An 18,084-nucleotide genomic window follows, 5' to 3' on the forward strand; every position below is an offset into this window, starting at 1 on the left:
GGTAAACTGACAATCTGTTCTATTTTACATTCACAAAATATACCATCTATAGTGAACAGGACTCTAAAGTGGGAGACATAAATTCCTGAAGTTAATGGTTATACTCACACATCCTTAATATCTTGCCATTTTTACATGTCAATTTTCAATTCCCAACATTGGGTACATGGATTTCATAAAAAAGAAAAAAAAATAAAAGATGGTCAGTGGCCAAAGATCGATGTTTGCTCAGGAGAAGGCAACACTGAGTTCTGTAGTGGTAGCTGTCCCATAAAGACAAAGGCAGTAGTAGCAAGGAAAGCAAAATGGCCCTAGAAAACATTTTCTCTGGAAGTAAGAAGTCACATTTTCCCTATTGTTAGGACCCCAAAGATGTATAGTCATTATCCTATTGTTAATTTTGTGAACCCAAATAAACTGTCCACATCTCTTTTAGAAGAGATAGGGGACTTTTTTATAGCCATTGAAAAACTGCTAGAATCCAGCATTCTCTAAAGAGGGGGAAAGGCAGGAACAGGTCTCATTTCCTCTCTATCTTCATTGTTCACTCAACAACAATAATTATAAGTGGTTTAATATCCTAATGCCCTATGGTAACAGTGTTGCTAGAATTAGAAGAGATACAAAACTTTTATGAATATATATATATATATATATATATATATATATATATATATGGTGTTAAGTGAACAAGACGGAAATGTTATCAAATTTGAGAGAAGGGGATTATTCCTGCCATCTAAGAAAAAAAAAATGAAAAGGAGAAGAATTTGATCTGGTATAGGAAGGAATGGAGACTTTAAATGTGTGGATACATTGAAGAAGGTCATTTTGAGGCTGGGGAAACTAATTGTGTATGGGGAATATTGTCCTGGAGGGAAAAGAAAGAGTGAGAGGGGGAAAGGTTTTTACTCCCCTACTTTCACAGGAACAATTCTGCAGCCTCAGAGCTCTGTTTGACCAATTGAATTTGGGAAGGGATTATGAAAATAGATAACCAGGGACTCAGGAGTCAAGATGGCGGAGAAGTAGCAGGCTGAGACTACTTCAGCTAGCAGGAGATCAGCTAGATAGCTTATCTAAAGATTGCAAACACCTGCAAATCCATCGGCAGATCGAAGAGAAGAAGAACAGCAATTCTGGAAACAGAAAAACAACCACTTTCTGAAAGGTAGGACTAGCGGAGAAGTGAATCCAAAGCAACGGGAAGATAGACCCCGGGGGGAGGGGCTGGCTCCCGGCAAGCAGCGGAGCAATGGAGCACAAAATCAGGACTTTTAAAAGTCTGTTCCACTGAGGGACATCGCTCCAGAGGCTAAACGGGGGCGAAGCCCACGCGGGGTCAGCATGGCCTCAGGTCCCGCAGGGTCACAGAAGGATCGGGGAGTGTCTGAGTGTCGCAGAGCTTGCGAGTATTGGAAAGGGAAAACAGGCTACAGAGACAGAGCCGACAGTAAGCTCACAGCTCGGTGTTACCTTGAACCGGCCACAGGCTCGGTGAGCTCGGAGCGCGGCCGGAGGTCAGGCAGACGGGAGTAACTGGGCGCTGTTCTCTGAGGGCGCACTGAGGACTGGGGCCCCGGGCTCTCAACTCCTCTGGGCCAGAGGGCAGGAGCACGCCATTTGTATTCCCGTCCTACAGAACTCTACGGAAAGCACTCAGGGAAAAAAAGCTCCTGAAAGCAAACCCGAGCGGATTACTCAGCCCGGCCCCTGGTAAGGGCGGTGCAATTCCGCCTGGGGCAAAGACACTTGAGAATCACTACACCAGGCCCCTCCCCCAGAAGATCAACAAGAAATCCAGCCAAGACCAAGTTCACCTACCAAGGAGTGCGGTTTCAATACCAAGGGGAGCAGCAGAATTCCAAGGAGGAGAAAGCAAAGCACGGAACTCATGGCTTTCTCCCTGTGATTTTTTTTTAGTCTTGTAGTTAATTTAATTTTTTTCTTTTTCATTTTTTTTTTTTCCTCACCTTCTGGTAAAATTTTTTTTTAACTTTTACCCTTTTCTTTTTTAACGTTTTTTAACTAGTTTATCTAATATATATTTTTTCTTTATTCATTTTCTTTTTTTTTAATTCTTTTCTTTTCTTTCTCTTTTTTCTTTTATTTTCTTTTTTTTTATCTTTCTTCCTTTTTGAACCTCTTTTTATCCCCTTTCTCCCTGCTCACGATTTGGGATCTCTTCTGATTTGGTTAAAGCATAATTTCCTAGGGTTGTTGCCACCCTTTTAGCATTTTACTTGCTCCTTCATATACTCTTATCTGGACAAAATGACAAGACGGAAAAATTCACCACAAAAAAAAGAACAAGAGGCAGTACCAAAGGCTAGGGACCTATTCAATACAGACATTGGTAATATGTCAGGTCTAGAGTTCAGAATGACAATAATCAAGGTTCTAGCCGGGCTCAAAAAAGGCATGGAAGATATTAGAGAAACACTCTCGAGAGATATAAAAGCCCTTTCTGGAGAAATAAAAGAACTAAAATCTAACCAAGGTGAAATCAAAAAAGCTATTAATGAGGTGCAATCAAAAATGGAGGCTCTCACTGCTAGGATAAATGAGGCAGAAGAAAGAATTAGTGATATAGAAGACCAAATGACAGAGAATAAAGAAGCTGAGCAAAAGAGGGACAAACAGCTACTGGACCACGAGGGGAGAATTCGAGAGATAAGTGACACCATAAGACGAAACAACATTAGAATAATTGGGATTCCAGAAGAAGAAGAAAGAGAGAGGGGAGCAGAAGGTATACTGGAGAGAATTATTGGGGAGAATTTCCCCAATATGGCAAAGGGAACGAGCATCAAAATTCAGGAGGTTCAGAGAATGCCCCTCAAAATCAATAAGAATAGGCCCACACCCCATCACCTAATAGTAAAATTTACAAGTCTCAGTGACAAAGAGAAAATCCTGAAAGCAGCCCGGGAAAAGAAGTCTGTAACATACAATGGTAAAACTATTAGATTGGCAGCTGACTTATCCATAGAGACCTGGCAGGCCAGAAAGAGCTGGCATGATATTTTCAGAGCACTAAATGAGAAAAACATGCAGACAAGAATACTATATCCAGCTAGGCTATCATTGAAAATAGAAGGAGAGATTAAAAGCTTCCAGGACAAACAAAAACTGAAAGAATTTGCAAACACAAAACCAGCTCTACAGGAAATATTGAAAGGGGTCCTCTAAGCAAAGAGAGAGCCTACAGGTGGTAGATCAGAAAGGAACAAAGACCATATATAGTAACAGTCACCTTACAGGCAATACAATGGCCCTAAATTCATATCTCTCAATAGTTACCCTCAATGTTAATGGGCTAAATGCCCCAATCAAAAGACACAGGGTATCAGAATGGGTAAAAAAACAAAACCCATCTATATGTTGCCTCCAAGAAACACATTTTAAGCCCGAAGACACCTCCAGATTTAAAGTGAGGGGGTGGAAAACAATTTACCATGCTAATGGACATCAGAAGAAAGCAGGAGTGGCAATCCTTATATCAGATCAATTAGATTTTAAGCCAAAGACTATAATAAGAGATGAGGAAGGACACTATATCATACTCAAAGGGTCTGTCTGTCCAACAAGAAGATCTAACAATTTTAAATATCTATGCCCCCAATGTGGGAGCAGCCAACTATATAAACCAATTATTAACAAAATCAAAGAAACATATCAACAATAATACAATAATAGTAGGGGACTTTAACACTCCCCTCACTGAAATGGACAGATCATCCAAGCAAAAGATCAGCAAGGAAATAAAGGCCTTAAATGACACACTGGACCAGATGGACATCACAGATATATTCAGAACATTTCATCCCAAAGCAACAGAATACACATTCTTCTCTACTGCACATGGAACATTCTCCAGAATAGATCACATCCTCGGTCCTAAATCAGGACTCAACTGGTATCAAAAGATTGGGATTATTCCCTGCATATTTTCAGACCACAATGCTCTAAAGCTAGAACTCAACCACAAGAGGAAGTTTGGAAAGAACACAAATACATGGAGACTAAACAGCATCCTTCTAAAGAATGAATGGGTCAACCGGGAAATTAAAGAAGAATTGAAAAAAATCATGGAAACAAATGATAATGAAAATACAACAGTTCAAAATCTGTGGGACACAACAAAGGCAGTCCTGAGAGGAAAATATATAGCGGTACAAGACTTTCTCAAGAAACAAGAAAGGTCTCAGGTACACAACCTAACCCTACACCTAAAGGAGCTGGAGAAAGAACAAGAAAGAAACCCTAAGCCCAGCAGGAGAAGAGAAATCATAAAGATCAGAGCAGAAATCAATGAAATAGAAACCAAAAAAACAATAGAACAAATCAACAAAACTAGGAGCTGGTTCTTTGAAAGAATTAATAAAATTGATAAGCCCCGGGCCAGACTTATCAAAAAGAAAAGAGAAAGGACCCAAATAAATAAAATCATGAATGAAAGAGGAGAGATCACAACTAACACCAAAGAAATACAAACTATTATAAGAACATACTATGAGCAACTCTACGCCAACAACTTTGACAATCTGGAAGAAATGGATGCATTCCTAGAAACATATAAACTACCACAACTGAACCAGGAAGAAATAGAAAGCCTGAACAGACCCATAACCAGTAAGAAGATTGAAACAGTCATTAAAAATCTCCAAACAAAAGCCCAGGGCCAGACGGCTTCCTGGGGGAATTCTACCAAACATTTAAAGAAGAACTAATTCCTATTCTCCTGAAACTGTTCCAAAAAATAGAAATGGAAGGAAAACTTCCACACTCATTTTATGAGGCTAGCATCACCTTGATCCCAAAACCAGACAAGGATCCCATCAAAAAAGAGAGCTATAGACCAATATCCTTGATGAACACAGATGCGAAAATTCTCACCAAAATACTAGCCAATAGGATTCAACAGTACATTAAAAGGATTATTCACCACGACCAAGTGGGATTTAGTTCAGGGCTGCAAGGTTGGTTCAACATCCGCAAATCAGTCAATGTGATACAACACATCAATAAAAGAAAGAACAAGAACCATATGATACTCTCCATAGATGCTGAAAAAGCATTTGACAAAGTACAGCATCCCTTCCTGATCAAAACTCTTCAAAGTGTAGGGATAGAGGGCACATACCTCAGTATCATCAAAGCCATCTATAAAAAACCAACCGCAAATATCATTCTCAATGGAGAAAAACTGAAAGCTTTTCCACTAAGGTCAGGAACACGGCACGAATGTCCATTATCACCACTGGTATTCAACATAGTACTAGAGGTCCTAGCCTCAGCAATCAGACAACAAAAGGAAATTAAAGGCATCCAAATCGGCAAAGAAGAAGTCAAATTATCACTCTTCGCAGATGATATGATACTATATGTGGAAAACCCAAAAGACTCCACTCCAAAACTGCTAGAACTTATACAGGAATTCAGTAAAGTGTCAGGATATAAAATCAATGCACAGAAATCAGTTGCATTTCTCTACACCAACAACAAGACAGAAGAAAGAGAAATTAAGGAGTCAATCCCATTTACAATTGCACTCCAAACCATAAGATACCTAGGAATAAACCTAACCAAAGAGGCACAGAATCTATACCCAGAAAACTATAAAGTACTCATGAAAGAAATTGAGGAAGACACAAAGAAATGGAAAAATGTTCCATGCTCCTGGATGGGAAGAATAAATATTGTGAAAATGTCTATGCTACCTAAAGCAATCTACACATTTAATGCAATTCCTATCAAAGTATCATCCATCTTTTTCAAAGAAATGGAACAAATAATTCTAAAATTTATATGGAACCAGAAAAGACCTTGAATAGCCAAAGGGATATTGAAAAAGAAAGCCAAAGTTGGTGGCATCACAATTCCGGACTTCAAGCTCTATTACAAAGCTGTCATCATCAAGACAGCATGGTACTGGCACAAAAACAGACACATAGATCAATGGAACAGAATAGAGAGCCCAGAAATAGACCCTCAGCTCTATGGTCAACTCATCTTCGACAAAGCAGGAAAGAATGTCCAATGGAAAAAAGACAGCCTCTTCAATAAATGGTGCTGGGAAAATTGGACAGCCACATGCAGAAAAATGAAATTGGACCATTTCCTTACACCACACACAAAAATAGACTCAAAATGGATGAAGGACCTCAATGTGCAAAAGGAATCCATCAAAATCCTTGAGGAGAACACAGGCAGCAACCTCTTCAACCTCAGTCACAGCAACATCTTCCTAGGAACATCGCCAAAGGCAAGGGAAGCAAGGGAAAAAATGAACTATTGGGATTTCATCAAGATCAAAAGCTTTTGCACAGCAAAGGAAACAGTTAAGAAAATCAAAAGACAACTGACAGAATGGGAGAAGATATTTGCAAACGACATATCAGATAAAGGAATAGTGTCCAGAATCTATAAAGAACCTAGCAAACTCAACACCCAAAGAACAAATAATCCAATCAAGAAATGGGCAGAGGACATGAACAGACATTTCTGCAAAGAAGACATCCAGATGGCCACTTTTTCATCCACATGAAAAAGTGCTCCATATCACTCGGCATCAGGGAAATACAAATCAAAACCACAATGAGATATCACCTCACACCAGTCAGAATGGCTAAAATCAACAAGTCAGGAAATGACAGATGCTGGCGAGGATGCGGAGAAAGGGGAACCCTCCTACACTGTTGGTGGGAATGCAAGCTGGTGCAGCCACTCTGGAAAACAGCATGGAGGTTCCTCAAAATGTTGGAAATAGAACTGCCCTATGATCCAGCAATTGCACTACTGGGTATTTACCCTAAAGATACAAACATAGTGATCCAAAGGGGCACGTGCACCCGAATGTTTATAGCAGCAATGTCCACAATAGCCAAACTATGGAAAGAACCTAGATGTCCATCAACAGATGAATGGATCAAGAAGATGTGGTATATATACACAATGGAATACTATGCAGCCATCAAAAGAAATGAAATCTTGCCATTTGCGACAATATGGATGGAACTAGAGCGTATCATGCTTAGCGAAATAAGTCAAGCGGAGAAAGACAACTATCATATGATCTCCCTGATATGAGGAAGTGGTGATGCAACATGGGGGCTTAAGTTGGTAGAAGAAGAATAAATGAAAGAAGATGGAATTGGGAGGGAGACAAACCATAAGTGACTCTTAATCTCACAAAACAAACTGAGGGTTGCTGGGGGGAGGGGGTTTGGGAGAAGGGGGTGGGATTATGGACATTGGGGAGGGTATGTGCTTTGGTGAGTGCTGTGAAGTGTGTAAACCTGGTGATTCACAGAGCTGTATTCCTAGGGATAAAAATACATGTTTATAAAAAATAAAAAATTACAAAAAAAAGAGAAAAAGTGAGAGACTAGACATCAATAACGGGGTTATTAGCTGAGACTGAATGGTAGATATGCTGTGAAAGGGAGTGGGATAAGGTGGAAACCAGACATTGCAGAGGAGAAATTGGTTATACTTGGTAAAAGAGCACAGGGTGGTAGGGGGAACCCTAGGAGGTAATGATAACTCTGAGGTATCTCACCTGGGAGATCTGCCCCCTATCAACCAAATTAGGGGACCCAGGGAATGGTTGAAAAGGAATGGTACAAAATTGAGCTTTGACAGGGCAAAGCTAGACTCCTTCCCTGGCATTTCTATAAACCATTTCTATAAAACTGGACAACCGAGCCCTTAGCAAATGGGATTTGAAACAGTGTGATATGATTTAGGAGCTAGAGGGAGTAAACATGTAACTTAAGATAATGATATTCTTTCTCTCTTGGAGCGTTCTCTCCCATCCATAAATTCTTTGAATACATATTGTTTGCTTAGATTGCTTTACATTTAATTGCTTGTTGCCTAGAATTGTTCTTTCATTTTCCCCCAAATATTAGTTTTTTGTGTCAACCTGCATACTGCAAACTCATCAAGGACAGGGGACCAGATATCACCCCTTTGCAACTATACAGAAAAGATCTCATAAGGTACTAAATAAATATCAGGAGGTAAATAAATACTTACTCAATATTTACTTGGAGACATAATCTAACTGCATTTATTATTATGTCATTCCAGCATCTCCCATCTACAAGTTACAAAGACAAATAATAGCTTCTGCCAGGGTTTCTCAACCTTAACATTATTGACATCTTAAGCCAAATAATCTTTATTGTGGGGTAGTCCTGTGCATTATAAGATGTTTATAATGCCCCTGATCTCTTCTCACCAGATTCCAGCAGTATCTCCCCCTCCCTGTGACAACTGTGACAACAAAAATGTCTCCAGACAGGGGTGCCTAGGTGGCTCAGTCAGTTGGGTATCCAACTCTTGATTTCAGCTCAGGTCTTGATCTTAGGGTCCTGGGATCAAGCCCTGTGTCTGGCTTTGGACACGGACCTTGCTGAAGATTCTCTCTGCCCCTCCTCCCTGCACTCTCACCCATGTGCTTGCTCTCCCTCTTAAAAAAAAAAAAAAGTCTCCAGGCATTGCAAATGTCTTCTAGAGATAGAATGACCACTGTCCCAATTTGTCTGGTACTGAGGGAGCTGCTGAGACATAGGCTTTTATTTTTAAAAGTAGGATAATCAGGATCAGGATCAGGAAAATCAATAAAACCAGGATGAGATTTTCATCCCAACTGGAAGCCAAAATTACCCTGGTTAGGAACTGCTGTCCTGGGGATGCCTGGTGGCTCAGTTGGTTACGTGTCTGCCTTTAGCCCAGGTCATGATCCCAGGGTCCTGAGATCAAGTCCCGCAATAGCTTCCTGCTCAAAGGGTAGCCTGCTTCCCCCTCTGCTTGGCACTACCCCTGCTTGTGCTCTCTCTGTTTGACAAATAAATAAATAAATTCTTTAAAAAAAAAGAAAGTCACTGGTCTGTGGGAATGGAGAACCACCCATAACTTCTAAAAAATATGAGTACTACCATGGAAGCACACATTCAATATTCTTGACACACAAGGAGGAAAATATTAATTTTCAATGAAGTAGGAGGGATTGGGAAAGACTATATGTATGTATACATATATAAATAAATATGTATGTATGTATGTGTATATATACATATGTATAACACAACACAACAAAAACCACAGTTAACTGATGCTTAAAAGTTTCAGAAGGTTTTAACAGGTGAAGACAAGCAATCTAACTGGAAGAAACCATGCAAGCTAATGGGTGGGAAGATCTTAGACAAGTCCCAGAATGAGTGAGTTAGCATGGGGTGGGGGGTATGAGCAGGCGGCAAGAAGGTGAATTGCACTGTAAGATTACAAGGATAGGATGGAGTCAGGCCTTGGAAGGCTCTGTCTTTTAAATAACAAGAAGAACCAACAACAAATAACACATATGTATTACATACAATATGCCAGGGATTGTTCTGCACACTTTAGTGATATTAACTCACTCAATTTGTACAACAACCATATGTGTGGGCAGTATTAATATGGGAACTTTACCAGGGAGGGATCGCATGGGCACAGAGAGGATCGTTGGTTTCCTTGAGGCCAGGAGGCAAGTCAACGGGAGAGTCAGGGTTAAACTAAGTCTGCCTGACTCTTGGTTTTTATGCCGTTAACAGTCCCATTCTTCAGCTCTCCAGCTAACACTGGCAATTCATTAGATCTTCTCACTGGCAGAGTGACAAGGCCCGATATGAATTGGAGAAGCTAGCTCAGATGGCTGGTAACAATAAAATGCAAGGGATATATGCACCACTCCTTTCTTCCCCTATTGTAACTCTATTATCACTATTGCATCTATGTGATTTTTAGTAAAAGCTGCAACATGATGAGTTTACAGTCTGAACCTACGGGACAGTGGAAATGCTCAACTCCACCAGCTGAAAAACTTTAGTGCCAGGTGGTACTTAGTGAATGCTATGTGCTCAGGAGAGACATAGCCAATCCCAAAAGTTTAGAAAAAGAGGCAAAAGGGAGACTGAAGAGCCATGGAAATAATGAAATAAAACCAAACTTATCTGAAGCCAGCAGTAACCAGTTGTTTTATAGCTGGCAATAATTTCTGAAGAAAAGTAGGAGATGTGTCATTACTTGCCTTGAAGATGCTCTTCAGACTTGGACAAAGCTTAGAAAATAAGGAAACAAATCTGCTATGACCCCTAGGGGAGGATTTGGATACAACACAACTTTCTATTTTTAACCTGGATGTCCAAATAACATGGCCTTTGATACACCCATCTCTTCAATCTAAACTTTTCCACAGGAACCTTGTCCCTTATCTCATTCCTGATAATTTATTAATAAGGCACCAGATAAAAAATGTTCCTTAATAAAACACCCAGGCATTGTGGACTGCTTAATATAGTTAATTTAAGTGGGGCAACTGAGATTCATGTAGATAGCCATATTAGATTAGGGGGAGATTAACATCACTCTTGCTGTTTGCTTAAGAATGCAGCTAAACATGCTGTTCCTTGAAGTGCTGAGTTCAGATGAGCATTTTCAAACACTTGTTCTGAATTTGCACGCAGTAATATGGACAAGAGGTCTCTTGAAACCAAAATTAATGTAGTCTTAGATGGAATCCAGAAGGAATTCCTGTCCATTTCTCTCTGTTTTCATTCTTCTCATACCCACCCACTCCAATCCTACCACCACCTTCCAGTATAGGGTCAGGCTAGAATGATTCTTACAGGAATCATTCATTGGGACATTTCTAAAAAATAAATTCATTTCCTCCAGCGGGAAAATTCAAACAGGCAAACAAACTGATATTTACACATGCACACACACAGGTAGACACAGACACAGACACACAGACACCACACACACACACACACACACACACACACACACAAGCCAAAGTCCATTGAACTGGTTAGAGGAAGAACAACATTGAGTTGATATTTTTGAGTTAAACCTGATGCTAGAACCATTAAGATTCATGTCCCTTTCTCAAGCAGAAAATATCATGAATATTGACTACTGCTTAGAATAAATAGCAGTATTATTCTCTTTAGAGTGTGCTTCAAAGCATTTCAGATCCATGGAAATTATATGAATATTTTTCATACACCATATCCACATGTGGCAAATCCATCTTGTGTTCTGCCAACAGTCTTCCTGTCTTCTGTATTTTAGAAGGACATGGGGAAAGCATTGGTCTGAAGTAAATGCCTACCTTTTCTTTGCTTGGCACTAAGTCCAATGGCAATTAAAAATATAACAAGCAAAATTATCTAGGTTTTATGTACAATGTAAGCAAATAATACATTTTTGTTAAAAGTATGACTAAACAACAAAGCAGAGCTTAACAAAGCTGACTCATTTCTTAAGGGCTCCATATTCAATCTAATTTGCATAGTTGGTATTTGGCAACTCTACTGTCTTATTTCCCAAATTCAATAGTGTTGCCAGACTGGCAGCTTTGCAATAGCTAAGGGAAAGATTATATGCCTATACTTTGGTTTTCCCTTTCTCTATGTAATAAACTCAAATGTTAAACCAATTATCATCTACTAAGAAAAAAATATAAATGTCAACTTGAAGACTTGGTTAATAGCTGAGTGAATCAGCTGGACTTGTGTACTCCTATGCTGGGGTGTAGTTCCCTTGAGAGGAAGTAACAAAGATGAAAGAAGAAGTTAACAACTAAACTGACCCAGAAACTGACAGCCATGGGGAGAGGGAGGCCACAGCTCATCTAGGATGGATGTCTCTTACGGGAATCATCCCCACTTTCCAACCTCACCTTCTCCCATCATGGCGTCTTCCTTTTTAGTCTCTTGTGATCTTGGGTGTTTGGATGAGATGTGGATATGATTCTTCTGGCTGTTAGTCTGGAATTCAGAAATATCTTCACTTTTTATTTCTAGATTAATGAGAAAAAGATGTGACTGTTTCTTGTTTTTTAGAATAAAACATTTTATTTGTAAACTGGTCCTAAGTGACAACATGCTTCTCTTGTATGCCCCCACAAAATGATTGTGATACACGTATATGAGAATGCATATAATGTATTCAGAGATTAAGAAATAAGAAAATACAACTCCATATACTGACCAGCAACTTTAAGGTATAAAACTATACTATACAATAGCCATAATATATGGCTATGGAGCACTTGAAATATGACTAGATTGAGTTAAGATGTGCTGTAAGTGTAACATATATACCTGATTTTAAGAACCTGTAAAATATCCAATATTTTTATATTTATTAAATATAAATGTTGATATATTAGGTTAAGAGGATACTAGAAAATTGCATCATGTGCCTCACATTTGTGGTTCATGTTATATTTTTACTGGACAGAGCTGATATAGAGTTTTACAATACTCTTTAACCTTTTATTTTGAAATAATGATAGATTCACAGGAAGTTGCAAAGAAATATACTAAAGGATTCATGCATCCTTATCCAGCCTCCCCTACTGTTAACAACTTATATAATATGAAATGAAAACCAGAAAATTCACATTGGTACAATCCATAAAGATCGTGCATATATGAGCTCTTGATTGAAGATTTCCACTTTTGATTGATGATTTTTATATTCTATTCATTTATTTATTAAATATCTTAATCAAAAATGTATTTACATTGCTTATGTCAGAAACTGTCCTAAGCAATGGAAAGACAATAAGTAAGAAAGACCTGGTCCTTGCTCTCAGAGTTTTATTTCCGTTTGAATGGCAGCGGATAAAAAAAAATTCATAATGTAAGGTCAAATGACGCCAGGCCATGGCATATGATAATTTTTCTCAAGGAAAACACTTTAGCAATTGAGTTTAGCTAAAATCCTGATTTTTCATGGAACAACATTTTTTTAAATTTATTTTCAGCATAACAGTATTCATTATTTTTGCACCACACCCAGTTCTCCATGCAATCCGTGCCCTCTCCAATACCCACCACCTGGTTCTCCCAACCTCTCACCCCCCGCCACTTCAAACCCAACATTTTTTACATTGAAAGAACTTGGAAGAATAAAAGATAGATTCTGGTTATTCCTATTGGGTACTTGGTAGGTTTTTTTAAAGTGAATGAAGCCAGCCTATAACTTCCATGAAACAAGTGACCATAGTTTCTTCCAGTGATAAAATTCAAGCTTTCATGGGAAATTTTAAATTTTGGACAACTTTTATCAACTATAAGTTTTAGAGATATTGAATTCTTAAAGTTTAATGTTGATATTAACAAATGCAATTTTTAAAAAATTATAGAATAAAATATGTCAGCATTTGGAAAATTTTTATAACTCAGTGAAACAATATTTTTCCAAATGGCTAAAGCATAATATTTCAAAATCATGTATAAGTAAAAGCTCCACTCAAAGTCCATAATAGATTAGTGGTTTTTCATATACAGAGTATAGAACGTATATTGAAATGTACTTGTAAGTAACTATCTCTTGGCCAGGCTGGGTGCAGTATCAAAGAAGATGATCCACAATTATCTGTGAATGTTATTAAAATACTCTTACTCTTCTACTTCTACTTGTACTTGTGTGAGGATAGATTTTCTTCACATATTTCAGCAAAAACAATACATTGCAGCCAATGTAATGTGGAAGCTGCTAGAGAATACAGCTGACTTTTCTAAAGACAGACATTAAAGAGTTTTATAAAAATGCCACTCTTTTCATTATATATATTTGGAAACATCATTTTAAATAAAAAATTATAATTATGTTAACATATAATGCATGTATTACTGTTATTTTAAAGAAAATAAGTAAAATTTTACATTTGCTCTTTTAACTTCTAATTTGGAAGTATTAATAGATAAACATACATTGACAAAATCTCGTTGGCGTTTTCAATAATTACTGAAAGGGGAACAAGGTCCCAAGATAAAAATTTTATACACTACTGACACAGACTGTGTAGCTGAATTGGAGAATACTGTTCCATGAGTAAGATGGGGAATGATATTTATTATTCTAAAGTAATGAATGCTAATTCTAGAAGTTTGAAAAACACAGAAAGATTTAAAGAAGAAAATATAAATTACTCATACAGAACTGGTTACTCTACCTTTTTTACCTTTTTTTTTTTCATAAAGTGTTTCCTAATCTCTTTTTATTTTTATAAGAAAGTTAGAAGTCTACATCCAATCAGGAAAATATGTGAATTTAAATTTTTTAAAATTTTATTTATTTATCTGACAGACAGAGATCACAGGTAGACAGAGAGGCAGGCAGAGAGAGAGGGAAGCAGGCTCCCTGCCAAGCAGAGAGCCTGATGTGGGGCTCGATTCCAGGACCCTGGGATTACGACCTGAGCTGAAGGCAGAGGCTTTAACCCAGTGAGCCACCCAGGCAGCCCGGAAAATATGTGAATTTAATAAAGAGAAATGTGTCCACAGATATTGAAAAGTTGAAAGAGTGAAAAAGAGAATACCAAGGTAATGAATGGTATGTTAGACTGCAGGAAGAAGCTTCCTCTATAGTTGGAGAACAGAAGGAAGGAGATGGGTGAGCAGAACTTAGTGGGGGCTCCTCCATTGCTGGTAGGCTTAGCGGTAAAGTGGAGGATGAGAATTAAGTATGACATATCACAGAATTGCATGAAATTAAAAATTATGAAATGTCTTTGCTTTCAAACCAAAAATCAACACACACACACACACACACACACACACACACACACACATGCACACAAACGCACTACTTTAGATGTAAAAACAAAGACCAAAAGACAATTATCATATGATCTCTCTGTTATGAGGAATTTGAAAGGCTGGATGAGGGGTCATGGGGGAAAGAGAGGGGAAAAAAGTAAAACAAGATGGGACCAGGGAGGGAGACAAATCATAAGAGACACTTAATCTCAGGAAACAAATTGAGGGTTACTGGGGGTAGGGGAGGGGGAGGAATAGGGTGGTTGGGTTATGGGCAATGGGGAAGGTATGTGCTACAGCAAGTGCTGTGAATTGTGTAAGACTGATAATTCACAGACCTGTACCCCTGAAACAAATATTATATGTTAATAAAACAAAACAAAACAAAAAAGAACCCCAAAGACCAAAACCTGCATTCCACAAATCACAGGCAACAACTCAGGATGAGATCCCATTCTTCTTGAGAAAGACAAGGTACCCTTGAGTTTCCCTGCAGTTTGGCCAGCCCCATCAGGACAGGGAGAGAGGGAAGTATATCACACTGCTGCTTGGTTCAAAATAAAGAGTGTATGGAGCTTCCCTCTCCCAAGATCTCTCAGAAACCCAAGCACTATGAGTCTTCCAGTAGTGGCTCCATGCTTCTTCCTCTTTCCTTTCTTTATTTTGACTTCTCTCTTTGCCTCACTTCTTTTGTACTCACGTTTGTTTGAGCACACAAGTGTTTCATCCACTAATCTGATGAGGGGAGTCAGGGACTTGCCAATACTTGGCCTGCCCCTCTATCTCCCTCACTCTAAGAGCAAAGTAGAAAGATAGAAAGAAGCCTCCTTTCCAGAACTTCTTTCCCTCAGTGATGCTCCATGTCCCCAGTCTAAAAGATATGATCTGCTTCTGGGAAGATGTTCAAGAATATAGTTTCCATACTCCTACGATAGGGAAAAAAACCCACCAAACATTCTCTTCCCTCTTCTGAATCCCTTTCCCTTCTTTCTTAAACTTACTTTTTGGAGGATTACTTGGGCAGTGGAACATAGTGTTTTAGAGAGTAGCATCTGGAGCCAAACTGCCTGACTTTTTCTTGATTGTGTGACCTTGGGCAAGTTACTTAACCTTTGTGTACCTCATGCTACGCCCATAACACAGATCCTACTTCAAAGGGCTGTTATGAAGATTAAAAAATCCATGCATATAAAGTACTTAGAACCTGGCCCACAGTGAATATTCAATAAATACTCTCATCATTATCACTATTATTAGTTAAGGTTAAGCAATCTTTGTCTCTATTGTATAAACTGAATAGTTTGGTTCCATATGTTAGAGTTTCATAAAAAATTTCTCTTGGGGAAAGAAAAAGAAATGTTAATGTATTATACATTATAACATTTCCCCACTGATATTTTCATTGCCAAAAGAAAAATCTACATACTTCTGCTTTTGCTTTTCTTTAACCAACAGCACACCAGACAGCATAGAGCCAGCCATGAGGCCACTGAGCACAAGGAAGCAGCCAAGATGATGGTTGACTTCTCTGACCTACGCACAGGTAAGACAGTGAATGACCTTGATCGAGCTGTAAAATTGACTCCTGTTTAAAAAAAAAAAAACAGTAATAACATATTAATTGGATAAAAGATGTTGATGTAATAAAAATACTGTGGAAGAGATATGTTTACAACAATACCTGTCACTTAGTAGGTCCAATAAATACTTAGCGAATTAAGTGATTAAATGAACTAATATTCAATTGAAAATTTGTATTTCTGAAGAACTACAAGAATCCAGTTCCAACAATAACATACAACTGTTCCTTCCAATTCTGTCCATTACCAATGGGGCATTCTTCCAAATCTCCCCTTTCATTCTCAGACTTACCTTTTCCACCAATGCAAAATTTCAATTTCACTCTCATGTTCCACTAATTAGAATAGAAATGCTCTCAGCTCTAGAATGTGTGAAACTACTTGCTCTGACCTATGTCTCCTATTTTTAAAAAATGGTATGTAAGACATCAAAACAGGGAACAGGGACTCCTACCACAGAGCCAAGAGAATTTTCTAACATCCATGAGAATTTTGTTATCTGGGAAACTGAACAAGATTATTAGTAGGAAAGTAGCAACTGGGATGACCATCAAAGGTGTTATGCTAAGTGAAAGAGGTCCATCTCTGAAGGGTACATATTTTATGATTCCATTTATATGACATTGTAGAAAAGACAGAATTATAGTGATAAAGAACAGGTAAGTGATTGCCAGGGATTAGTGATAGTGGCAGGGGGAATGTGAGGACAGAGGAGCAGAATAAGGGAGATTTTTTGGAAATGTTCTATATCCTGACTGTGGTGGTAATTACATGAATCTGTTAAGATATTTGAATCCACAAAAACATATGCAAAAATAAATTTTACTGTGTATTATTTTTTAAATAAAAAAATTTAAATTTACCTATAATTTTGAGGGTAACAGATATGTTCATTATCTTAATTGTGGGGATGGTTTCATGGAAGTATATATTCATCAAAATCTACAAAACCGTGTGTTTGAAGTATTTGTAGTTTATCATGTGTCAATTATACCCCAATACAAAAATGAAAAATTTTTTTAAAAAAGCGCTTGCCTATAAGCATGAGTTAGAGCCAGAGATTTTTAAGTAACACATCCAAATAAACCAGCCTACGCCAAATTTCTGCAATCATCTGAATAAATGTAGGCAAAAACAGAGTTTTTATTTTTTCTATTCAAGGAAACATTGTGCTATTCTTTGCTGTGCTTTCCTTGGACTGAACCTGATTATATATATATATATATATATATATATATATATATATATAGTTTTGATTTAAAGTCACTGTCAGGTTTTCAGTCTCTTGACTCGTTGCTGACTTGGTCCCAAAGCTACCATAACAAAATTAGCTAGAAATGGTTCTCCTGTGTACATCTTATGCTTGAGACATACTTAGCTTGTTCGTTATTAGTTGCTTTTTATGAACATCTGAATAAGATAAATCAAGCCCAGAGAGGGGGGAATGGATTTTACTGGTGATTTGCAGAAGTATAACAAGATTCCTCATTCTTTTATCCATTTTCCAATGATTGCTCAGTGATTGTTTACTTTGCTAACTGAATAAGTCACTGTTCTCATTCTGAAGATATTTACAAGCTAGTAGATAAAATTACACACACACACACACATACACACACACACACACACAAATCAGAATGTGACATATGTCAACAGAATAATGCAATCAATTGCTCTGGAAGGATATTTCCCATCAATATGGTCAGGGAAAGCATCCAAAAGAGAATATTTAAGTGGGGCTTTGAAGGCTAAGCAAAAAAGACAGAAAGGAGGAAAGAGCAATTGTTTAGGAAATTAGTGCAAAAGATAGTGGGAATTAATGCTGGAAAGCATTTGAGATAAATTTTGGCAGGCAGTAAATGTCAACCCAAAGCTTCTTGACTATATCTTGAAGGCAA

The 18,084-nt window shown here is 38.0% G+C and overlaps 1 protein-coding gene across 11 annotated transcripts in view; it reads right to left on the minus strand.

Moving 5' to 3' along the window:
- The window catches only part of PKHD1 (PKHD1 ciliary IPT domain containing fibrocystin/polyductin), a 475,577-nt gene that overhangs the window by 24,541 nt on the left and 432,952 nt on the right, over positions 1-18,084 (minus strand). For 9 of the 11 annotated variants that reach the window (XR_009354742.1, XM_059178234.1, XM_059178227.1 and 6 more), the window contains 2 exons: positions 16,033-16,191; positions 11,735-11,854 (listed from right to left, as the gene is read on the minus strand). The exons of 1 other annotated variant lie outside the window; for it this stretch is intronic. Coding sequence is in view for 9 of the 10 variants with exons in the window: in XM_059178234.1 (XP_059034217.1) it covers positions 11,735-11,854; positions 16,033-16,191 (279 nt within the window). In the remaining variant the exon portion in view is untranslated. The remainder of the gene's footprint in view (positions 1-11,734; positions 11,855-16,032; positions 16,192-18,084) is intronic. One more of the 11 variants, XM_059178230.1, reaches the window with a different exon arrangement.

This window comes from Mustela lutreola, chromosome 6 (assembly GCF_030435805.1).
Source record: "Mustela lutreola isolate mMusLut2 chromosome 6, mMusLut2.pri, whole genome shotgun sequence".
NCBI lineage: Eukaryota > Metazoa > Chordata > Mammalia > Carnivora > Mustelidae > Mustela > Mustela lutreola.